General features: G+C 42.7%; 1 protein-coding gene across 3 annotated transcripts in view; it reads left to right on the top strand.

Moving 5' to 3' along the window:
- The first annotated feature begins 6043 nt into the window (after positions 1 to 6043).
- Positions 6044 to 25699, top strand: part of LOC128824456 (uncharacterized) — a 47473-nt gene continuing 27817 nt past the window's right edge. For 2 of the 3 annotated variants that reach the window (XM_054005956.1, XM_054005958.1), the window contains exon 1: positions 6044 to 6168. In XM_054005956.1, the coding sequence (XP_053861931.1) occupies positions 6085 to 6168 (84 nt within the window). In that variant the 5' untranslated portion in view covers positions 6044 to 6084. The remainder of the gene's footprint in view (positions 6169 to 25699) is intronic. The other variant, XM_054005957.1, reaches the window with a different exon arrangement.

The raw sequence follows: 25699 nt of genomic DNA on the forward strand, positions 1-25699 counted from the left end.
AGAACAACGCTTCCTTAGCTCTCGTCCCCTAACGCCCCTACTCTACTTGCGCTACATTGATGACATCTTCATCATCTGGACCCATGGAAAAGAAGCCCTTGAGGAATTTCACCATGATTTCAATAATTTCCATCCTACCATCAACCTCAGCCTAGATCAATCCACACAAGCGGTCCATTTCCTGGACACTACTGTGCTAATAAGCGATGGTCACATCAATACCACCCTATACCGGAAACCTACTGACCGCTACACTTACCTACATGCCTCCAGCTTCCATCCAGGACACACCACACGATCCATTGTCTACAGCCAAGCTCTAAGATATAACCGCATTTGCTCCAATCCCTCGGATAGAGACAAGCACCTACAAGATCTCTATCAAGCATTCTTAAAACTACAATACCCACCTGCTGAAGTGAAAAAACAGATTGACAGAGCCAGACGAGTACCCAGAAGTCACCTCCTACAAGACAGGCCCAACAAAGAAAATAACAGAACACCACTAGCTGTCACCTTCAGCCCCCAACTAAAACCTCTCCAGCGCATCATCAGAGATCTACAACCTATCCTGAAAGATGATCCTTTACTCTCACAGATCTTGGGAGACAGACCTGTCCTCGCTTACAGACAACCCCCCAACCTAAAGCAAATACTCACCAGCAACCACACATCACTGAACAAAACCACTAACCCAGGAACCTATCCTTGTAACAAACCCCGATGCCAACTCTGTCCACATATCTATTCAAGTGACATCATCATAGGACCTAATCACATCAGCCATACCATCAGGGGCTCGTTCACCTGCACATCTACCAATGTGATATATGCCATCATGTGCCAGCAATGCCCCTCTGCCATGTACATTGGCCAAACCGGACAGTCTCTACGCAAAAGAATTAATGGACACAAATCTGACATCAGGAATCAAAATACTCAAAAACCAGTGGGAGAACACTTTAACCTGTCTGGTCATTCAGTGACAGACCTGCGGGTGGCTATATTACAACAGAAAAACTTCAAAAACAGACTCCAAAGAGAGACTGCTGAGCTAGAATTGATATGCAAACTAGACACAATCAACTCCGGCTTGAATAAGGACTGGGAATGGCTGAGCCATTACAAACATTGACTCTATCTCCCCTTGTAAGTATTCTCACACTTCTTATCACACTGTCTGTACTGGGCTAGCTTGATTATCACTTCAAAAGTTTTTTTTTTCTCTTAATTAATTGGCCTCTCAGAGTTGGTAAGACAACTCCCACCTGTTTATGCTCTCTGTATGTGTGTATATATATCTCCTCAATATATGTTCCATTCTATATGCATCCGAAGAAGTGGGCTGTAGTCCACGAAAGCTTATGCTCTAATAAATTTGTTAGTCTCTAAGGTGCCACAAGTACTCCTGTTCTTCTTTTTGCGGATACAGACTAACACGGCTGTTACTCTGAAACCTGTCATTTACTCACATGGGATAACTTGCAGTAGGAGTGCTAAGGAGGGTGTTCAAGTGTGGACATTGGGCATGCCAAGGATTTTCTTTGGCTAGAAAAAAAATTTACTCGGTTGTGTAGGAGGAGTTTATAAACTTGAACATAGAAAAGAAAATCTTCAGAGATTCACCAGTCCTACCTAGATGAAACTACTAACTTCAGATTTGTAATTCTGAGTATTTAGTAATTAGGAAGTTACAGTACAAAGTGCAGTGGAGACAGATCTGTGCTGCAGAGGGATGGTGGGAAGAGCAAAGAAATAATGAAGGGAATGGAGGAGTAGATGGGTCTGAATACAGCTTAAGCAAGAAACGAGAAAGCAAACGTTAGTGTGTGTGGTATAAGTTAGAGGTCTACTTTCTGAAACTACAGCACAGTCCACATGGCAGCCTATTCACCGTGAAAGGCTTATGGGTGCCTGCACTCAGATAACCCAGGGAAAGGAATCCAACTAACAAGGAAGTAAGATCCTTAAAAAAGAGCTAGACTTGGGCATGTTCTCCCTTTCCTTTAGATATTTTTTGTAATATTATTCCAGTCCTGTCAAAACGAAGAAAAATCACTCTTCTGATACCCCTTTTTGCTAGCCCTTGACTTACATGCTCAGCAACTGCACCTAAGCGTAAGCAAGCACTAGATAGAATTTCTTTTATTTACTTCTGTCACACTGAGCCTCATGTGGAAAATATATTCTTTGTTTGAGGGATTTTTGAAAGCTTAACATGTATTTATGTTGACAGCTGAGACTTAATCGTGAGTGTTAGAAAAGCAATGCATCTCAGTCCTATGCTATAAACAACAGACTATGCTTTGAGCAGGAGAGCTCTGTTGTAAAAAATATGCTGCAAGACTGCCAATTGACAGGGAGTGTATTTATCCAGAATAGGTCCTATATAGTAATACAATACATTGTAACTGACAGGTAACTCATGGGAACATTACACAGAAGGAGGAAGATCTAAAGTTCAGACATAAACCAACATGGATCTGGAACAAATGACTGACAACATCGTAGCTCATGAACCAAAATATCAGCTTCACAGAATCCTTCTAAAAATAAAACAGTGAAATAATAATTCTCTGCACGTAGAAGTCTTGCAATTGCCAATCTTAAGGCAGGCAGGCAGGCAAACCAATTTATCTATCAAGGTGTTTCTAATGTTCCCATCACCAGGATATCTGGGTACCAACAAATGCAAATCCCCACTCCTCCTCAGGGAGGCAACACAGTCTAGTAGAAGAATGAGCACAGATTAAACAGTCAGAGTTCTGATTCATAACTATGGCTCTGCCACTGACACTCTCCATGGCCTTGGGCAGCTCATGTCATTGTTCTTCCCAAATTCCCCTCATCTGCAAAACAGGGTGGGGGAATACTACAGCTACATCTCAGAGATGTTGTGATGGTTAAGTAGGTGGTGTCTGTACAGCTCTTTGGAACATGTCAGTGCTAAGTGCTAATTTTTCTTTTTTTTTTTTTATGATGGCACATCTCAAGCACAGAGATGTTAAGTAACTTGTCCCAGGTGACACAGCAAGTCAGAGTCGGAGCTAGGATTAGAACCCATATCTGCTGACACCAGTCCTGTGCCTAATTCAAGTCCCGCTAAAAGGATAGTCTCATTTAAAAAAAATATTTTTAAGAAATTACCTTTTTTATTTACACAGTGAAGGATTTGGGTATTTATGCAGAGAAAGAAATATAATGTCACGGGAGTACATTTTATATTAATACATTTTACTTTTATGATAAAGATAAATTAACTTTATTTGGCTCCTGTCCTACCTTGTGTACGGAACCTTGCACTCATGCAGAGCCCTGTTAACTTTATTGTCTATTCATTGCTCCATTGAGTCCACTCTTGTCTGAGGAACATATTTATTCTTGTTCTTCCAGGAACATAGGAATTGCCATACCAGACGAGACCAATGGTCCCTTTAGTCCAGAGTCCTATCTCCAATATTGACCAATACTAGAGCTTTCAGGGGAAAGTCCAAGAAACCTCCTACTGGACAGTTATGGAATAATGTTCCTATGGGTGGAAGCTTTTCCCCTAAAACCAGCTATTTAGTGCCTGGATCTCTGCAGTCTCCACATGCTGTTTCTTATAAGAAGGTAATTCAAAATACCAAAAAACAAAACAAAAAACAAAAAAGCCCACCACCACCACCACCAACAACCCACAAATTCTTCTAAGAGTTTAATTTCTAAGGAAATTTGTTTGAACTCTTTCTAGAGACAATTACCATCAACTCTAGCTATCAGCAAAAACAACGAGGTGTCCTTGTGGCACCTTAGAAACTAACAAATTTATTTGGGCATAAGCTTTCGTGGGCTAGAATCCACTTCATTAGATGCATGAAGTGGAAAATACAGGAGCAGGTATAAATACATGAAAGGATGGGAGATGCCTTACCAAGTGTGAAATCAGTCTAACAAGACAATTCACTTAACAACAGGATACCAAGGGAGGAAAGATAACTTTTGAAGTGGTAATGACAGTGGTCCATTTCAGACAGTTGACAAGAAGGTGTGAATAGCAGTAAGGGGAAACTAGTATTGGGGAAAATAGGTTTAGGTTTTGTAATGACCCAACCACTCCCAGTCTTTATTCAGGCCTAATCTGATGGTGTCCAGTTTGCAAATTAATTCCAGTTCTGCAGTTTCACATTGGAGTCTGTTTCTGAGGTTTTTTTGTTGAAGAATTGCCACTTTTAGGTCTGTTATTGAGTGACCAGAGAGATTGAAGTGTTCTCCTATGGGTTTTTGAATGTTATGATTCCTGATGTCAGATTTGTGTCTATTTATTCTTTTGCGTAGAGACTGTCCAGTTAACTCTCTCCTAGGGGGTGGAGAATCTTTGGCTCTATGGAGATGTCTACACTGTAAATGAAGGTGTGATTATAGCACGGTTAGGCTTACTTATGCTAACTTTAATCTAGATATCACAGATAATAATAGCAGTGTAGATGGCATGGACTTCAGATTGCCCAAGCAACCAGAGTACAAGCCTGCCAGGAATATTAGGTACGTACTCTGGTTGCTAGCCAGTGCTGAAGTCCATGCCACCACGTCTACACTGCTACTGCTACTTGTGCTAGCTACATTAGTGGCTCTTATGTACCCTGTCTGCATTATGGGAGCAAGGAGAAAATACAGTGGAAAACAGAAAATAATTACCTCAAACATAAAAACACTATATGTTTTAAAACTCTCCTCTGCTGTGATGCCTACAACAAATTTGACAATGGTTATGCAGCTGGTGTGTGATAACACTGCTTTTCAGGCAGTTTTATCTTATTGTTTCTTTGTGCTCCACATATCTATTCTGTTGTATCTGCCTGTTGCCTCTTGTTTTATACTTGACTGTAAGCTTCTGGAGGCAGGAACTGACTTTTTACTTTGTGTAGCATCTAGCACAATAGGATTCTGGTCTATCATCCGGGTCCCTAGATCCTAGTGCAATGTTACTACTGCTGCTAGGTGTTTGGTGGAAGACTATTTTATATTCTCTTTTTTTAAGAAAACATAGGGGTGTGGTGGTGTAATGGAAAAGTTTGTGCTTGCTTGATTCTCCTATTCCTCAAAGAGCTTGCCATCGTATTCCACTTCAGAGAGCAGGGAAGGAGCAGAACATCAGCAATCCGAGATCTACACAACCCCCTTGTTAGTAGATTATTCCCATATACAGAAATTGGGCAGCACTTGTAGGGTCAGAGGAGTCTCTGCCCAACAGCAACAATGACCTACCAGAAAAATACCTTTCCCTGCTAAGCCCCAGGGTCCATAGGCACCCCCTCCCCTAACAGGCTCTCAGCGCACCAGGATTTGGTTTGGCTGGGGTGGCTGTACCTACTCTTAAGTATGTTTTATTGACAAATCAGAATTTGTTAGTGCTCTCCCTAGGGTGACCAGATATCCTGATTTTATAGGGACAGTCCCAAGTGTAGGGGCTTTGTCTTATATAGGTGCCTATTACCCCCTACCCCGTCTGCAATTTTCACACTTGCTATCTGATTGCCCTAGCTCCCCCACCCCTGAACTGTCAATCAGTTAAATTACCCCCAAAGAACCGCGTGTGTACCAAGGGGGGGGGGGGGGCAGGAGAACATCCGTGCATCTCTCTCTCTCTCCCTCTCCCACATACATGATACCCTCCTCCCTGCTTTCAACCCTAGTAGCCCCCTGTGAGTCTCCCCCAGAGCTGGAAAAATCAGGCTCGGTTTCTCACAGGCTGAAATTCCGCTTCGTTTCCATCCTGCTGCTTTGGGGGGCACAGGGCAATGTGTGGGGAGGAAAACGCAAGACCTCTCTCTCTTGCCCCAAACACCACCCCCTTCCAGCCTTCCCCCCTCCACCTCCTCTGCTGCAGGTGACTCCCTGGAGGAGAGGGGGAGGGGGAGAAGTACAGCGCAGGAGGAGGGAGGGAGTTGAGGAGTGGGACAGAGGCAGGGAGGAAAAGGAGGGAGGTCCAGGCTTGGGGGGGGGGGGGTAGGTATTAGGAACAGCTGCTCCAGCCTCCGCTCGCTGCAGCCAACGCACAACACGCAACAGCAGCAGCGCACAGAGCATCAGGATCCAGCCAGCATGGATAAAACTTTCGCCCAGTACAGCTCGGGGTGGCTGTTCCTGACAGCAGCGGCGCTCTGCCTATGGGGTGCCAAAGGCAAGGTAAACGGGGCTGGTCCTCCCCTCTCCCCTAGGGGCCTGCCCTGCTCCCCGCTCCCCCAGGCTTTGGGGGTACACCTGCGGCTCTGTGGCTGCTGGGGCGGGAGCGGGTCTGGGGTTGGAGCAGGGGCTGATTTCGCTGGACGGGGCGGGTGTGGGTAGGTGCTGTTGCCCGGGCATGTCTGGCTGGTGTTGTTGTTAAAGGGGCTAGATGGGTTATTGGTGGCTCTGGGAGGAGGGAAATGCTTTGATGTGTAAATGGAGCCCATGGGTGGGAGGGGGGGGGGAAGCCGCTGCCGCTTTGTCAAGGCTTTGTCACCGATGGGGGATATTTAACGTATTCCCTTTCTGTAAGGCTAGGTCTACACTACCTGCCTGAATCGGCGGGTAGAAATCGATCTCTCGGGGATCGAATTATTGCGTCTCGTCGGGACACGACAATCGATCCCCGAATCGACGCTCTTACTCCACCAGCGGAGGTGGGAGTAAGCGCCGTCGACGGGCAGCCGCGGAGGTCGATTTTGCCGCCGTCCTCACAGCGGGGTAAGTCGGCTCTGATAGGTCGAATTCAGCTACGCGAATAGCGTAGCTGAATTTGCGTATCTTAAATCGACCCCCTCCCCGTAGTGAAGACCTGCCCTAATGTAATAACACCAGCCTCTTCCCCCAGCCCACCCCATCTGACTGCCTCGCCTCGGTGCTAAACTGCGCTGGGGTGTGCGAAAAGTTCCTTTTTTTCTTTTAATTAAGTTGGAAGTGCTTGACCACATCTCAGATCTAATAGGCTTTTCACACCTTGCAGCCAGTGCAGTCCTTGGAAAGCCCGATTAGTGCTCAGTAGGAGGGACTGGTAAGATGACAGTGAACTGCTGGAGCCAATTAATTAGTTCTGAAACTGACCGAGAGCTCCTGGCTCTTGGCTGTGTCTTGAGAGGCCCTTGGAGACAAAAGTCATGCCACGTACAAGCTCCCAGGGCTCTCAAGCTAATGATCAAACTACATATTAGAAAATCATAGAATACAGGGTTGGAAGGGACCTTGGGAGGTCATCTAGTCCAACCCCCTGCTCAAACCAGGACCAATCCCCAGACAGATTTTTGTCCCAGATCCCTAAATGGCCCCCTCAAGGATTTCCAAGAGCTGCACTACTCACCCTAATCCTTTGGAATGGCATCAAGAGTTGTTATCCCCATTGTAGAGATGGGGGACCTGAGGTAGAGAGGCTGTAGGTTATCCCCGGTCACAGGAGTGTGACAGAGCCAGAACTAGAACGCTGGTGTTCTGACTCCAAGCGCTCATGCTGCTGAGGTGGGGGTGCCACACAGGAGAGCCATTTGTGGCTTTCTGAAGCTGAGAGCAAGCAGAGGGCTAGCTCACCTCTCAACCACCCTAGGAGCCAATCTGCCAACCCGGGATTGCCAGTGCAGTACAAAGGGGTCATAGCAGGGCTCAGCACTGAGCCTAAAGACTTGTTTCAACCACTGTACTACACAATTGTACTTCTTTTTCTGGTTAATTTTAAAAATATTTTGATGTCTCTGTTTGCTTGTGTTACTGTAGTGCCCAAAACATGCTTGGTGCTCTAGAGAAAAATAGAAAGCAAAAGTCCTTGTCCCAAAGACTTTACCTATTATGTGGCTTGCTTTTCAAACTGTGTATTCTCTACTGTGAATACTATCATTCTCAACAATTCATTGTTTTATATTCAAATTTGCCCAGGCCCACATCTAGCTTGTAATATCTTGCTTTCATGTCTGAATTATTGACCTCAGAAATGCCGAGTGGTGAAATTTGAGATAGTAGAGAGCACAATGTATACGAAGGTAACGTAATCCCTTACTGTAATGTATCTTGTACTCATTTTTGTATTTATATCCCATATTTGTGCCTTAGCAGGCTGAAGAGTGCAGGAAACAGTAAGGGTTTGTTTACATAAGGTAGGGTATGAATTTAAACTGCTATAGTTACACCTGTATAATTCCCCATCAGGAGTTATTCTAAAATAAGAGTGCCTCTTTCCAGTTTAGTTTGTCACTTTGGATGGGTTTAAGTGAACTGCAAAAAGTCACTTGTATTTTGGAATAAGTGTGTCCACATGCAGAAATTATAGTGGTTTCATTATAACTAGAATAATAGTAAGTATAACTAGAAAAATCTCCCAGGTACACAAGCCTTAAGGCTGAGGATTCAGATATTTCATACAGTTTCCCCTTATCTATAGTTTGGAGATGACTTGAGGAGAAGGATTACTAGTTTATGATAATATATTGTGTATAAAATAGGCCAGAAAAAATAATTTGGCTAATGCAGACTCTGGATTGTGAGGGTATTACACACACACACACACACACACACACACACACACACACACACACACACACACACACACACACAGTTACCAAAAAAATAGCCCCAAACATATAAAAGCAATAACATGAAATGAAGTTTACAATAGAAATAACGGAACCTAACCAGTAGAATTAACCTACCCTTTGATTTAGTGCTTTATAAAGCCCTTGAGACATATGGGTAGCCTGGTGTAATCACTTGCCTTGCTATCTATTATTACTTCCCTAATTGTGTGCATAAAATCCAGAATATGAACAGGGTTTAAACAATGTGACTGGCTATGTGTGGCACCTCCCCTAAAGGGACACTGGGATATATTAAATAGGTAGGGCCAGAAAAGCATCAGTTCTCTGGTTCCTTGGGGGAGCTTGAATATGTACATATCCTTTTCCAATGTACAGTCATTTGCACAAGAAATGGTCACTAACCATTTTGATGAAATAATAGGCAATCCTGGTCCCACTGAAGTCAACAAGACTTTTGCCCTTGACTTCAGTAGGAGCAGGAATAGTGTGGAATCTTCATCCTCTGTCCCAACCACTTTGTTATAAGAAAAGTTGCATGTAAAGCTCTGTCTTCACTACTTAAAAAAATTCTGCTTTTTAAATTTAGGATAACTAACACATGTTAGCTAGCCCGCTGTAAAATCCCAGTAGAGATAAGGCACCTTAATTTTACCACAGGATTGACCTTGCCTGGTTAACCATGGGTGGGAGGGTATAGCATTGACTCACCTAACAGATGCTTTGTCTCTACACTCTCTAATAGGATTTTATAGCAAGATAACTAATGTATGGTAGTTATTGTTCTGTAAAAATTAATTGGATACTCATATGGAATTGCATCATTTACTAAACAAGGTACATAGTTTATTATCTGTTTTGTTAATGTGGATGCATACCTCTCTGGTCCAACTGCATGCTTCTCTTAATGAGCTGCATAATTCACTAGTTGTCTGATTTTTTTTTTTACATATTTCTGAACTAGTTTGGCATTGTAATTTCTTCCATATATTAGATGGAATTAGTGTTAGCTGAGTTACATGCTTCTGCGTGTGGGTGGGGCATGGAAGAATGTTTGTATATTTTGGTAGATGGAAAACAGCTTTGCTGATCAACTTCCATTGTTCACACGCTTTGAAATCTAGCAGTTTGATTTCCTTTCAGGTGTTTAACCTAGCTATGTACTGATTTTTAAAGAAGCCCCCTTTTTAATGGCAGCACACTGAATCCAGTTGCAGCTTCCTGCATAGATATTACATCTTGTGAAGTCAACTTACCTTTTTTGATCGCATATAGTCTGTAAATTTGCATGACAGTACAGGATAATTTTCTTCAGAACAATAGCTATGCATCTATTCAAGTCTCACTAACCTCAGCTGGCATCCTGTAATGGAATCTCAGCACAGGCCTTTGAAAACTGTCTTGCAGCATGTGTGTATGTGAGATAGCTGAGCTTGCTTGGTATTATCAAGGATTGTGCTATGGTCCTCAAACAGGAAGTCTCATTGTTTTTTATCCTTTTTGGTTGGATTCGGATTCTTAAAGAGTGGGACTTGTAGATTTCCTCTAGGCTGATGGTTCAAATCCAATTCAGGTTAGCAGAGAGAAAAACTCTTTCCATCTGGAAACTGTATAATATCCTGCAAGAAATGAATTGTTGTTAGGTGGCGTCTAGTTCACATCATTAAAAATTATGACCAAAATTGATACTAACTGGTCCCCATGTTGGTTTCAGTACAGAGGTCAAGGATTGTGTGGGCCAGAGAGACTGAACTGCCCTTTCACCCTTGGAGGTGCTCTGTCCAGGTCAAAGTTGAGGCACATTGGCAAACCCATGTGGAGAAACTTAGACTGTTTGAAGCCTGTATCTGATTTGTGGATACATAGAATTCTGTCTCCAGGAATGTGAACCAAGCACTACATTAACAAGAAAAAAATAAGTTAAAGATCAAATGAAGGATAAACTGAAGACGTGGTGGAGATTGTTGTTCCTGTTTGTCTACAGCAAGTGGAACAAGATCTGAAGATCAATGGATTGTTTATCCTGGAGAAAATATAACTTTGAAGCCAAACAGATAGCAGGGCAGTCAAAATTCCTATTCTGTGTGAAGTACAGTTCTGGTAATAAAATCCTGAAAGAGAAGATCTCTATTTATCCAAACATAAACCCTCCTATGATATACTGCTATTCGCTTGCTGCATTCAAAAAGAGTGTTTAATTAAAAAAAAAAAAAAAAGTGAAAGCGGTCTTCTGCTATCCCAGACTCTCTAGCTAGGGACTTGATCCCGCCCCCATTGAAACCAGTGGGAATTTTGCCGTAGTCTTCAGTGGGAGCAGAATCCTTCCCAAGACCAGTCAAGTATGAAAAAGTTCAACTACTAAAATATGCACCCCAATTAGCAAAGAATGTGGCCTGATTAGTAAAGTGTATGAAATTTCAGCTATTAAAGTCTGCAGCTGATCAACAAAGCGTGCTCGACAATTGGCAATGGATCCGGAATCTCAACTACTGAACTACAGCATCCTGCCAGATCAACCAAGCATGCATCTGAATTAGTAAATTATGCAACTGGAGCAGCAAAATATTCACCTTAGACAGTAGAGTATATAAAACCTGAAACACTTAAAAGAATGCACAATAGTTAAAGTTTATTGCAATGCAACCACTGCAGTAGGAAAAATAGGTAGCTCATTCAAGTATCTCCTGATGTGTCCTGTACTCCAGGAATGCCCCTAGCTAAAATAACAGCTAACTATTGGATAGTGGAAGTGATAAAGAATAGGGCTACTACTACTAATCTGGTTTTCAGCCAGGTGTATTCTGTTCTGCCTTGTATTTAGCTGTGATACTGAGTACATTTCCCAGACCTGAGAAGAGCTCTGTAAGCTCTCTCACCGACAGAAGTTGTTCCAATAAAAGATATTACTTCACCCACCTTGTCTCTCTAGGTGTATGCTGAGTTATTTTAGTGACACTTTAACTGGCTTTTCAGTTTCATATAATTATTACTTTATTAGTCACTGCATGAGTACAGAGAACTTTAGAAATACACAAAAGACTGGTTGCCAGCTGAGACAAGACATCTTCAAAGAGGCTAAAGATTTCACTAGCAATGAGCTTAAGGACCATTAATCTCTCCATTATCTGTGCAACTGTGTAGTAGGAATAGAATATTATAAAGTTTAAATAAAACTGGTAATATTTTTACTGCAGTAGCTTTCCTCTTTGTTTACAATACTCTCAAATCTGCTAGCATTGCATTGGCTCGTATTTGCTGCATGGAGTATTGGGATACCCAGCCTATCTTGGTAGCTAACATACAGGTCTGGAGTATTGTCCTGCTTCCCAAATCCACAGGGGGAATTCCATAACATCCTAAAGCCAGAAACTTGATTACCCCAATCTTAGTGTGTACATATAATTAATTTAATAAAATATTCTAGCTACAGTATTTGATTCTGATCTCCTGTAGTTGCTTCTTAAATTTTAAATTTTCCTCTCAACTCCTTGTAAATTAAATCACTTATTTTTGCATATACACAACGAATGTGGGTTGTCTTGATTAATCAAAATGTATGGTTTCAAAGTCCCTATTAACGACTTGTTTATATTTGGAAGTCAATTTTTCTATACTGTCCATCTTCAGGAATGGAATGTGTAACACTTGTTTTGTTGTGGCAGTGGTAACTTTTACTATACTGTTCACTTCTGTACACCACAAATTTGGACCATTATTTCATTTGTTATATAATCTCTGCTTTTTTTAACCCACTCCAACTGATATATACAACTGGTTTGCAATGAACTTCTTATTTACAAAATTTCTGCTTCATTTCCAGGTCAGTTCAATGAATGATCCCATTTAGTTCTTTTTTCCTGTCTAAAATATTTCCTACTGAGTCCAAATCAGTGCCCTTAAAACATAATTGATTTAGGTCATTGAACTCTTATTTTTCATTCATGTTAGTCTGCATCTTGCCACTGGTCTGACTGGTATTTCAATTAGAATAATATAGGGAGGTTTTCTCTTAGAGGATAAAGTTCATGTGGAGGTTCTGAAGAAATAAGACCCTGGAGTTTGCATGCCTAGTTCCTGGCACTTTTATGTGTGAGAGAATATTTTGAGTCTAGTTCTTTCTCTTTAACATCTCACTGATCAACAATGTGATCCAAAAACGTTTTAAGCATTGAAGAGGCAGAAAATGGGAAAGACTTGCAAAGTTGACTTCAAGTCTTGCATATCACACGGGACTCTCTTTAGAGTTGGACCATGATTTTTTTTTTCCCACCAAGACCCTGATGTAGATCAAGAGGCCAAGGAATGTAACTTAGCAGTGGAGGAATCATGAAATTATATGGAATCACTTACATTATAGAAGTTAATGGGGTCCTGCGCCACTGGAGATACAAACTGTCCTTGGGATGAAAACTGTAACCAAAGTCCTTTCTGACTCTCTGGTAGTTGTCCAGCTTGAAGCAAATGATCCCATAGCACTATCTGAAAAGAGAAGGGGACTCTTTCTCTTCTCCTGTGGTAACCAAGAAATAATAGTAGTGTGTGGTTTTTTTTTTCTTCTTCTTTCACATGACAGACATGGGGGCATTAAGGTTTTTGTTTTGCCTTTAAAATATTGGGTGCCAAATACTACCAGAAGATGGATACCAAACACTGGCCTAAATGGAACAATGACTAGGTCTAGCATAGCACCTCCTAGAATCACAGAATGTAAGGCTGGTGGGGACCTCGAGAAATCCTCTAGTCCATCCCATCCCCTCCCATGCTGAGGCAGAACAAAGTACCTCGACCAACCCTGAAAGGTGTTTATCAAATCTGTTCTGAAAAGCCTCCAATGACTGGGATTCCACAACCTCCGTTGGTGACCTATTCCAGTACTTAATTATCCTTAAAGTTAGGAAAAACTTTCTAATAGCTAATCTAAATCTCCTTGCTACAGATTAAGTCAATTACTTCTTGTTCTACTTTCAGTGGCCATGAAGACCAGTTGATCACCATCCTTTTTAGAATATTCCTTAACATACTTGAAGACTGTTCTCAGATCCCCCCTCCTATGTCTTTTTCCATGTTGAGCATACCTTATTTGCCTATATGATTGCTCTGCTACTATGGTTTAACTTGTGAATTTTTAAAGCCCTGTAGGAATTTTTTTCAAAGCTAAAATGCTGCAGTAGTACATGGCTCTGCATTGGCTCCTTAGGACTATGAACACTAAACATTAAATGTCAATTTTACTGATATTGCTGCCTATAATTAGTACTTGAGTCTTAATTAGATGGGAGGAAGGGGTTAGGCTGTGCCTTGAGTATGAAAGGTGCTAATAGAACAAAATTATTTTCTGCTTGGACAAGTCCTTGAATATTACTGGTGGGTCTATAGCATCTTGAGTTATGTGTAGACTAGTTATACAAAAGTTATCCTGTCAAATTATTTACTAGTACCTTCATCTCTTGAAATCACTTAGACTCCATCTGAGAACACCTTAATCCTTGTTAAAGCTTGTAGTAGTGAATTGTCTAGTCTAGCATTCTGCAATAAGGTGCATCCCTACTCATTCCATCCCCAATAAAACATACATGAAACATAGTGAGAAGTGATCCAAGTGGTGTGTGTGTGTGTGGTGGGGGCGCATGGATCAGCATTCACGTTGCAGTCCCCGTCAGTACCCGGCCCAAGCCAGGGAAGCTAATGATCCAACCAGCGGACCAAATTTGGTGATAAATCCTGGTCATGTGCCACCTGAGGCACATTGCACATATGCTAAGAAGAAGAAGAAGAAGTGTGAGACGAAAAAGCCACGTTCCCTTTGTGTGCTTCTTTTCTTTCTAGGAGCCAGTTCCAAAGCCCACTGAAGTCAATTACAGTCCTCTCCTGGATGTCAGTGAGTTGGGATCAGGCTGTAGGTGCTGCTGACTATTGTTAGTAGAGGGACACTGAAGAAGTGGGGCACTCAGCCCTGCATCTGTACTCAGTGTTAGGTGGAGACCTTTAATGGCAGAACAGTCATTAATACTTTGCTTTCACGGCACCTTTATTTTAGGATTTCAAAGAGCTTTACAAATATCTAATTAAACTAAGAGAAGCCCATAGTTTTGGGGAGCATGTGGATCACCATTACTTCTTAAGTATAAGGTGTGGGTGGGAATCAAAGCTCCAAACAAAGGCAAGTTAATTAGATGCAAGAAATTGATGAATCAGCCATAACCTGTTACTCTGTCTGCATTTTCATCCAATTTTCTTCTCATTCTTTTTATTAGCTACCAGATTGCAACATCAGACCAAAAGGGAACATGGGTCTCCATTCAGAGCTAATGCAGAGTTAAGGGTGTCTTTCTAAAGTGGACTGATTGAAGATAAGTAAGGGACTGGCAATTTACCTGATGGGCAAGAGCCCTCCTGGGTTAATTGCCTGTACATGTTCCACTTAGCAGGGCTCCGAGCTGCTTCGGTTACCAAACTCTTCAGCCCAGAGTGATAGTTCAGGCCCTTTTAAAGGGATAATTTTCAGGGTTTGCATAATATGTGGGACCTCAAGCTGCTGGAACTGAGGATCAAGCCATGAGTTGCTAGTCCTCTGGTCTGCTGCCAACAGCATAGGTCTGTGCATATGTGTGGTGGGGAGAGGGTATCTGACTGACTGGGAGTTGTGTTTTCAAATGGAGTTAAGACCTGCCTGTTTGAGTTTCAGGGCCCCATGTAGCTGTTTGTTTTTAAGGCTGGCCTTGACGATATCAAGCCTGGTAGGCTGAAGGTTTTGACTTGCTTCTAAAAGTAACAGTAACTTATTCCAAGGTTCCTGGTAACTTGAAAGGGAGAGAAGAAAGGGCATCTGCAAAGCAGATTTATTAGGAAAAATAAACTGCTCTCTGGTTGGGACCCTATAATAACAAATTCAATGTCAGTTTTTCCTCTGGCTGCAGTGCCCCTGAGGCTTCCTCATTTTCCATCTCTCTCTCTCCCTACCCCCGCCCAAAATAGTCTGTCCTTGTGTCTAAGCTGTAAAGTGAAATTTACAAGCATCCTGCTCTCTGAAGTCCTGGCAGAGCAGGAGTCTTGTAAATTTCCCTTTACAGCACACACAAGAAGCGATTAGCCCAGGCACAGTGAGGTAGAGAAAAGAGCTGTCATTTATACTCCCACCATCTGAACTATAACAGATTTTTGGATACCTAGTGAATTTTCAAATGTAGTTATAAACAAAACATTATTTCCAAAATTGTGTTTGAAAGTATTAAAGAATCATTATAAATGTCCTCTCTGTAAGGGCCCCTCATCCCTATTTCCTTACCTTGAACTTGTTTCCTTGAATGACAACAAGAGTATCTGAGGGGGCACAGTAATGATTCTGTGGTGCAAGTGGTGAGATGGAATGTTTGCAGATGAGCTTTCACATGTGGAATGTTTTCTTCTCCATATGGTTTTACAACATAAACACCCAACATGTGAAACCTCCAAAGTGCCGTGATGAGGAACAATCGCTTCATGTGGTTGAAAAAGAAATCCAAGCTCAAACCAGCCTTTATTGATTTGCAAGGCACTTTTATGTGTGTATAGCTGTGGATTATTTTTTAAAGCTCAAAACCTTTTTTGGCCATGAAACAGAGTGGGTGGGTGTTTTGTTGACTATGTGGTAAAGGCTTGAAAGAGACTTACCCAGGTAGTCTGTTTCTGCTTTGATAATTTTTTTTATTTTAAATTTTGGACAGTGGAGAAGTATGTGGATTAGTGATTTGAATTTTCTTTTAAGAAATGACTTCCATAACAAAAAACTACTTTTTAAAAACAAACAAACAAACAACCTATCCAAATGTATCTTCGTGGACATACACAGCATATATTGACCTATACTGGACTACAAACAAGATTCTTTTACTGCAACTCTATAGGTTTTGGTTGGTGTACATTTTTCTTTGTTGCTGAGAAGTTCAAACACATTCTGACCATGTTCCCTTACTCTTTAATTTGAGCTGCTTTGGCCTGTTCAGTTTCTAGAAAATGAAAACCAGATTGACCTTCTGAGAGTTCCTTCTCCACCCCCACCAATTTCCACCAGCCATATCGTTTACTATTACATTTTTCTATGGTGTGTTGTATAAATTTTGTTAATTGGAGCTCAGTCTAGTAGGAAAAGAACCTATATTGACCTATTAAAGCCCTGAAGCAAATGATCATGGCATCTTGAACTCTTCATTACAACAGTTTACTTTTGTTATTTATGGTGCTCCCATCAAATTCATGATTATTTGCCTGAGGAGACTCTTTAAATGATGCCTTTGTTTCTCTTTCTGAGGCATTAATTTTTTTTATTTTTTCCGAATGAGAGCACTTGGCATTGCATTTGCTTCAAAAAGTGGGGAAAAACAGGATGGCGGCTTTGTATGAAGGTAGGATCTTGTTTGATATGGCATTTTGCATCCAAACCACAGAACCTCTCTAAAGAAAGCAATGCACACTTCAGCAATTCCCAGCCCTAATAGGGTTTGAACCTATTGCATTTACGGTCACACAAGAACTAGTTTTCCCAAGGATCAGCCATTAATTTTGGGACTTAGAAAAAAATCTATGAGAAGACAACAGTTGTTTTTGTGAACTCCACCTCTCCATGGTGTCTGTTATCTTACGTATATTGTAGCTTCTTTATAGCTGTCAAAAGTTTGTGTAAAGATGAGAGGAAAAAACAGTGAGCAAAGACTATTTGCATCTGCACTGAACTTATTGTATGACCCTGGAAGTTTATACCATAGGGTAACACTAGTTTGTGTGAGCTACTAATGAGAGACAGATTTCTGCTTTTAATACAGATCTTGTTTGCTAGTTAAAAGTCCTGTCCTCCCCCACCCTCTAAGAATGGATTTGGAAATTCTGCTTCTAATGTAATACATTAATCCAGAAGTGGGAAAGACCCACTGCACCAAGGGTTCTCAACATCCTTTTTCTTCCTGGATAGATTTAGGAAGAGGAGTGGATTCTGAACCTTCAAATTGTAACATGGGGTTGCAGTATGGAGGAAAAGTTGAGAACCACAGATCTAGTCCACTTCTCTGCCAGTGCAGAACTCTTATCTATATTGTACACTTGTACTAGTGTTTTCTCTAGTTTATAAATGTTTCCAGTATTGGGGCTTCCACACTTGCCTTGGGAGACTATTCAACAACCTAATAGCTCTCACTGCAGGAATATTCTGCTAATATCCAGTCTAAACTTTGTCTCTTAACTTCATCCCATTACTACCTGTTGTACCATCAAGTATTTATATAGATTGCAGTAGTGCACATAATGAGCTAGTCTCTTTCCAAACACAGAGGGAAAACTTTGGTTCCTGTCACAAAGGCCAACAAAACAAAATGGTAGAATGTTTCCCCAGCCCCTTGTCTTTTTGCTTAGCGAAACTATATGTATTTAATCTCCCATCCATCTCAATTTTTGTTGCTCTTCTCAGAACTATTTCCAATTTGTCAGTTTCTCCCCTATAACAAAGGGATCCAGAAATGACCAGTATTCCAGGCATGGTCTCACCAATAGGTCTACTGTTGCCCCCTCCAGGGTGCTTCAGATTTGTCTACATAGGGAAATCTGCCAGCATAACTATACTGGTATAATTATAGTGCTATGACTCCCTGTAAGGACCCTCTTATTCTGGAATAAGAATGCCTTTTCCTGGTTTAGCTTACATCATTTTTTGAAGGGGTTTAAGGTAAACCCGGAAAAAGCATTCTTATACTGGAACGGGAGTGTTTATGTGGAGTTATAGCAGTAAAATTAGGTCAGTAAATCTCCCTTTATTTGCTGGGTCTTCTCCTTTCTGCTCTTGCTCTTAGCTAGAGGGTAAAGGCTGTATAGTAAAGTGAAAGCTACTATATTGTTGAGCTGTCTTGGTGAAGAATAGGAGTTTTGTTAGATGCATATGAAAAGGTCTATATATATATAGGACAATCCCGAAGAAGTAAAACATCGTTGCATTTTGCTATGGTTGCTGAAGTTGCTTTTATGAAAGATTCAGGGTGCCTCCATTTTTGGGAGCCCATCGTGATACCTTGGTTCTTATATTCAAAGCAATGAGCATCTACATGTCCTACTAAAGTAAATAAGACCTACAGGTGCTCATCCTCTCTAAAAATCAGGCCCAAGGTGTCTAAAATTGGCAGCCAAAATCTGTGACTATTCCTGAAAATTCTGCCCAAATATCATGTTTATATAGTAGTTTACAGTCAAGACCCATCTCTAAATGATGCTAGAGATGCTGAAGTTTTGGTTCCTCATCTGAGCTTCTCCAAATAACATAGATGTTCAGTTCTGGGATTTTGGTTTAGTGTATCTGTACTTGCACTGTACACAAATACAAATTGTGATGTGAAATGTTGTACAGATGCTGATTATGTTGCTGTTAAAGAGCTGCTGATTATATCATGGACAGCTGTAGTGTTCAGTGAGTAACTGTTCGAAAATAGCCTCTGTTTGTGCGTCTGGGAACAAGCATTTGTTTGTAAGCTGGAAAACGCTTACAGATAAATGAAAACCAGTTCTGTTGTTCTCTGTAGAAGCCGGAGAGCCTTGTTGTTCTGCCTGATGGTCGTCGGCGTGCCCATGTTTATTCTGTAATTTCTTCCTCCAGAGAAAATCGAATGTGGGGGAGAGGAGGGACAGTGACTTCATGGTACAATTATGCAATCTGCTTGAGACTAGGTATCAAAATACATTAGTCTGCAGCTGTGAAGCTGGCCAGGTGGTGGGGGGATACCAAGGGCCTCTGTAATGAGACTGCTGATCTTATCGTGCCTCTGCTGCGGCTGCTTTGATTGATGCATACTTGGGGGGATGGCCTGCCTAACAGTCCAGCAGGCTGGTGAAGAACATGTGACTGCTTCCACATCTACAGCCAGTTGTGCAGACCCGCTGTAACGGGGCTCACTCACCACTCTGGCGCCTCCTGCCTGGCTGTATTGAGAATTCGCTCTGTGTGTTAGTGCGCCCTCTTCGGGTCATGCCTTGCTGCCATCACTCTTGCTCTAGGACCCACATCTCTCCAAGGACCGCAGTGTCCTCTTCAGCGACACAGCCCTCCGGCCATGCCACACACTGTGCTCCCCCATTCCAGGGGACCTGCAGTCTGCTGTTCAGCCACTTCCCTTAGTGGCTACTGCAGCAAATTGTCTGGCCACTTCCTCCTGGCCCCAGCATCCTTTTTGCCCTTGCCTCAGGGCCACCACCTGCAAACCCCAGCAGCCAGCCAGGAGCTGTCTCTCGCTCCCCCGGTCCCTGCTAGCAGCACTGCTCTATCCAGGGTGCTAGCAGTTCTCTCAGCCCTCCAGAGACACAGTCCTTTCTCCCTGGGCTCCCAGCAGAGAACTGAACTCCTGTTTTGTGGTTCGTGTGCATTCTGTATAAAAGTAGTGTCATGTTACAACCTTCTAGCAAGAAGGTTTATTATCTAATTTGTTTGTATGCTGTGAAACAAAGAGTCCAAAATGCAGCCTGGTATCAGAAGGGCTATACTGCAATAAAGTAGTGTCATGTTACAACCTTCTAGCAAGAAGGTTTATTATCTAATTTGTTTGTATGCTGTGAAACAAAGAGTCCAAAATGCAGCCTAGTATCAGAAGGGCCTTTGTTTGTGGATGTCTCCCCTGACTGAGAGACAGTACTCGCAGGCTTATGCAGTAAAATGTAAGTGTCTCCTAAGCCCTCCAGAATTATGAATTCAGCTTCACAGTCTCCCTGTGAGGTGTGTAAATAGTATCCCTATTTTACAGATGGAAAGATTGAGGCACAGAGAGGTTAAGTGCCTGCCTAAACTTACACAGCAAATTAGTAGCAGGTTTTAGACTGGACCCCAGGAGTACAGACATCTAGTTCTTTGCTCTACCCACTAGACTTTAGTCCTTCCCTTCCTTTACTCTAAATAATCTTATTGCCCTCCTTGACTTTGGTAGCAACAGGCTTTTATAATCTTCCCTTACTTAGGAGTCCTACTTGCATTTTTCATTCTCCTGTAAACTGGAGAAAATATAGTAGAAAGTTTAGTGATACACAAGAAAACAGGGTCCTGTAAAGCTGTCAGGTGTGTGCCAGGAAGGATTATGAAGAGACTTGGACCCTTTCCTAGAAATGGGATTTTCAGAGTGGAAATGTCACATCCCATAATCACTTTCTTGTAGTGGAACTGCTGTTCCCTACCAAAATAACAAGAGCATCTGTTCAAAAATGCAGTGTTGGTTTTTCCTCAAATCCCAAAGGAAAATGTTACCCATTGCTGAAAACACATGTCCGCAATAGGCACAGATGAATGGGAGCTGGAAATGGCTTTAACTGCAGTCTGTAGACAGCACTAAAGTCTGTTCATCCCTGCTTCAGAAACCCAAGATTGAATCCTGTGAGCAGCAGTGTGGGTGAATTTACTAGTGTAGCAGGAAGAAGAACTGTGTGTATGTCCCTGATCAAATAAAATGTGGAGTGCTGTGGTTTGAAACTGACAAGAATTTTTCCAAGGCCAGTCCAACTAAATCCTAGTTGAGAATCTGAAAAGGAATGAGACCTCTTTCCCTGCCTCTACCAGAGCAGCAATTCATTATTTATAGCCAGATAGTCGCATATCCTGACAAACATCTGTGGATAGGCATTAATCTGTCTCTTATCCCAGGGAGTCTCAGCCTTTTTCTTTCTGAGCCCCCTCCTCTCCCAACATGCTATAAAAACTAGTGCCACAACAACTGTTTTTCTGCATATAAAAGCCAGGGCCAGCGTTAGAGGGTAGCAAGCAGGACAACTGCCCGGGCCCCACACCACCAGGGCGCCCACAAAACTACGTTGCTCAGGCTTCGGCTTAAGACTCAGGTGGCAGGGTTCAGGGCCCCAGGAGTCAGCCCTGCACAGCGGCACTTTGGCTTTCTGCCCCGGGCTCCAGCAAGTCTAACATTGGCCCTGCTTAGTGCGCTCCCCTGAAACCTGCTTGTGGCCCCTCAGGAGGCCCCAAACCCTTGGTTGAGAACCACTGTCTTATCCAACCTATAAAGGTTTCTACATTTAACACCTCCCTGTCTCAGAAATGGACTATCCGACACCTCCCACATGTGACACAGAGTTTGAATGCAATGTGATATTATAAGTTGTTAGGGACAGGGCTCTTGTTATCTTCATGCCTATCTGTAAAGCACCGAGGGCACCATAGTGTCATACACAGTGGTAACAACATGGTTCGCTACTTTTTTAGGATCGAGTCTGTATTACCTTTGCCTGTAATACATCTAACATCAAATGTCCTACACCCATGAGCAGTCACCTTTTTAAAAATAATAAAGTGTAAGGCCTATGGCTCGATGCTCCAGAGGGGAAAAAGCTCTCTACTTCCTCTATGACAAGTGCTGCTGAATAGAGCTTCACGTACATAGCCAGCTACTCACAATTCTCTTAGTGACACTGGTTAGTGGCCATAATAATATGTGAACATAGATTTTGCAGAGGGTAGTGGGCTCCTAAGGAGAGGAAAGAGCTCATTCCCAGGCATCCAGGATTCTGCTCAAAAGTCTCAGGTGCTCTTGGCTCCTCTCCAGCAGGGACTCCACAGTGAGGGACAACAGAGCACAGCCGCAGAGCTGAGTGGATTCTGGCAAGGCTCTGCTCACCCAGCACCTTATATAAAGCTGAATCACTAAACTGGGTTAGGTAATGGCACTTCCGCGTGAGACTAGCAAGCTGCTTCCTTGGTACTGGAGAGAGGCCTACAAAGAGACACGTGGGTTATTGACTCACTGATCCAAACCATGAGTGGGATTTGGTAGATGGGTGAGATGGTACCTGTGGGACATTGTCATGAGCAGGTGGGAAGGCAGTTAAATGAACAATTGTCGAAGTTACTGGGAAAGGGAGTGGGTTTTACTCTTTATTTGCTGTTGTGTTTTAAATATATATTTTGTTGTTGTGTTTTCCCAATTTTACGACTGTTCCCTTTCCCCAGTAAAGATTTTGTTTGTTTGAATCTACACAGACCCTAAATACTTGCCAGTGGGGAAGTTCTACCTGTTAAGGGCACCCAGGAGGGTGTTTAGTTTTCCCAGATTTCTGGGTGGGGGCTTGGGCTGGCTTAGTTATTTATCAAGAAAGACCTTGGATTGGTGTTTCCCAAACTTGGGATGCCGCTTGTGTAGGGAAAGCCCCTGGCGGGCCGGGCCGGTTTGTTTACCTGCTGCGTCCGCAGGTCTGGCCGATCGCGGCTCCCACTGGCCACGGTTCGCTGCTCCAGGCCAATGGGGGATGCAGGAAGCGGCGGCCAGTACGTCCCTCGGCCTGGCTCCAGAAACCAGAGGGAGCTTGTCCACACTTAAAACTTCAAGCCGCTGCAATGTAAACACCTCCCATTGGCATAGGTAATCCCCCTCTCTGAAAGGTGGTACGTAGGCCAAAGGAAGATTCTTCCATCGACCTAACACGGTATATGCAGGTACTTACATTGGCTTAACTATATCATGCAAGAGTGTGGATTTTTCACACCTCTGAGAAACCTAATTTTCTGTGTAGACATGGTCTGAGACTCTCCAGCTGTTTCTACACTAACTTCTTGGTGTAGATATAGGCCACTAGATTGGGGTTTAAAGACATAGAAGACCAACCTGGTGAGAGTGTAATGCAAGACATGCTAGAGACTTTGTGTTTTGGTCTTGGTGTGGCACAATCTGGGACCTGAGAAGCATCCTAAAGCTCAGACTTCTTCAGCCTAGAAATCCCTATGAGAAAAGGACATTGGGTTTCAGCTGGGAACCACACTATACTTTTGGGAGAGTTGCAGCTAATGCCAGGTCAGCAAGAAAGACCTCTACAAACAATGAACACATTTTTTTCTTATTTTGTAAATGTCAAAGTTCTGTGTTTGTTTCCAGTTTTGGCTGAAGGTTCAGGCCACACATCATTTCATTCCAGTTGGTTGGTTTTGTTCTAATAGTCCAGTGAGTTCCAGAGATCCTTAATTCAGAATGAACTCCCTCTGCTCCAAGAGGGAGGGATCTCTAATCAAGACACTGCACCTTGCTCTGCACAGTTTGAGTCATCCCAGAATTTATTGGTAGACCTGAGATTTGTAAAGAGGTCCCTGAGGGAGAATGAAAGGAGAGGGAGCTGGTGAGGTGGTCTTAAGTCCTGCCAACACTTTCAAACCTGTGATTTTAAAATTGAACATTTAAAGAAAATTGTGCGGGGGTGGGGGAGAAGTGTTTAAGACAGTGTGCTGAGCATCTGCAGCGTCTATGGGAGCTGGAGGTTCCCATACCTCAAGTGAGGTGCCTAAAGTTAGCCATCAAAGCTTGAAAACCTTGGCCCCCAAGATAGGTTTTTCTGACAGCAGTCGATCCTAATTGCACCCTCCTATGGCACTTCTTGAGCTAGCTGCAGTATGAGTAAGGCTCCAATAGATCTCTGAAAAGGTATCGTATTGAGATAGGATCAGGCTGCTGTTCCTGGAAGAGGCACTTTTAAAAACAACAACAATAAAAACCCCCATGCAATATTCCCTGCCCTCACTGTGGAAAAATTACCAAAATTTCAAAGAAGTGACGCCTCCTCCAGAAAAGGATAGGACAGCACAGGGTAATAGCTGAATTTCTGAGTTGGACCTTAAGAATATTGTGTACCTCAGTCTGTGCATGTGTATCTTCTCTTTGCCCCTTCCTACCCCTAATGTTAAGTCTTCTTTGTACGCTGTTCAAAACAAAGCAATGAAAATCATTGCCTTGAAGGGGAGGTAATAACACACCATTATGAAAAGTTAGAGGGAGTGATCAGTATTAGAGCTATATTCCTCCCCCTATGAAATTTAGATGGGTCGAGGTTTGAGAAGGGGGTTCATTTATTTAGCTTATTCAGGGCCAGAACTGAGAGTGACATTTCAGTCTATTTGCTCAGTCTGAAACTGGGAACTGGGAACAAACAACAGAAAGGTGAGACCTTTGCTGTAAAGCTAGAATGTATGTGGTAGCACTTCTATGGCCTAAAGGAAAAAATAGTTTTTTGGGACTTCCAGGTTTTTGGTTGCATGGCAAAGACTAGATTATCATTATCAACAGCTTGGATTGCCTCATATGTGTTTGTTTAAAACTGTAGTAGATTGTGTGTCTTGTTTTCTCTATGGGGAATTTCATTCTGCTTCTTGGTGCTTTTCCAAGGGAGCTGATATTTCCTGGGTGAGTAAATATAAAAGAAAACAAACTACATTGGATAGGTCCCAAGCTGGTGAATCTGAAATTCTGAATGTGAGGAGTTACACAAACCTCAAGATGACAGGATGAGGGGACTCTCTTGTCTCTTCCTCCCTCCCTCTTTAAAATAAATATTTTTGGATCCTGCCTGCAGTGCTGGGACAACTGTGCAGCGAGGCTGCTGCAGATAGCAGCCCCCTGTGTCTAATGTAGATAAGGAAAACAGGTTGGCACCTTTCTTTTGAATTGTGCTCAAACATGGTTCTTGCTAGAAATGAGCTAATAGCTTACCTTCCTTTATGTCTCCCCCTCGTCAGCTGGATTTCCCTTTGGAACTTACACCTTAAATAAATGCGCTTCTTTGCACATCCCTCCCTCTTACTAGGTATATGCTACAGGGCCCTCTTGTTATTCCTTCTGTGTCCACTGCACTACCTCATGCCAGCCGTTTTCTCTCTTGTGGGTGGGCAGAGCTCATGTTCCCAAGCTCCTTCACCCTGCCTCCTTTTGATTGACCTTGTTTGTAAGCCAAAGGTTGTCACCCAGTGCCGGCTGAGGACATCTTAAAGGGTCCATTCCCTTTAGCTAAGTGGAGGCTGCTGGCCCACTTGCAGGTTTTTGCAAGTATTTCTTGCAGGTTTGCATGGTGCTGTGGATGTCTCATGGAAGGAGAGAATGTGAGGTTGGTGGTGGCACTAATCCCAGGCCCTTTCAAAGGGTTTTAGTTATGTGGTTCCCATTAACATCAACGGGAGTGGTTCAGCTAGAGTCCCACGCGGCGCCTGGAAATGTAGGCATTAATAATCTCAGATTGAACTATCTGCTACAGAGAATATGAAATACGCTTTGTCGTCATGAGTTAGAGATGAGTGACCAGGCACAAACCACTTGGTCTTTTGCTTCACTCTGACACTTGTCTGCTTCGTGATCATTCAGAACTTGTGAAAATGGAAAGTGTTCATACGGTCTGCTGCATTATACTGG

This window comes from Malaclemys terrapin, chromosome 16 (genome assembly GCF_027887155.1).
Source record: "Malaclemys terrapin pileata isolate rMalTer1 chromosome 16, rMalTer1.hap1, whole genome shotgun sequence".
Lineage (NCBI taxonomy): Eukaryota > Metazoa > Chordata > Testudines > Emydidae > Malaclemys > Malaclemys terrapin.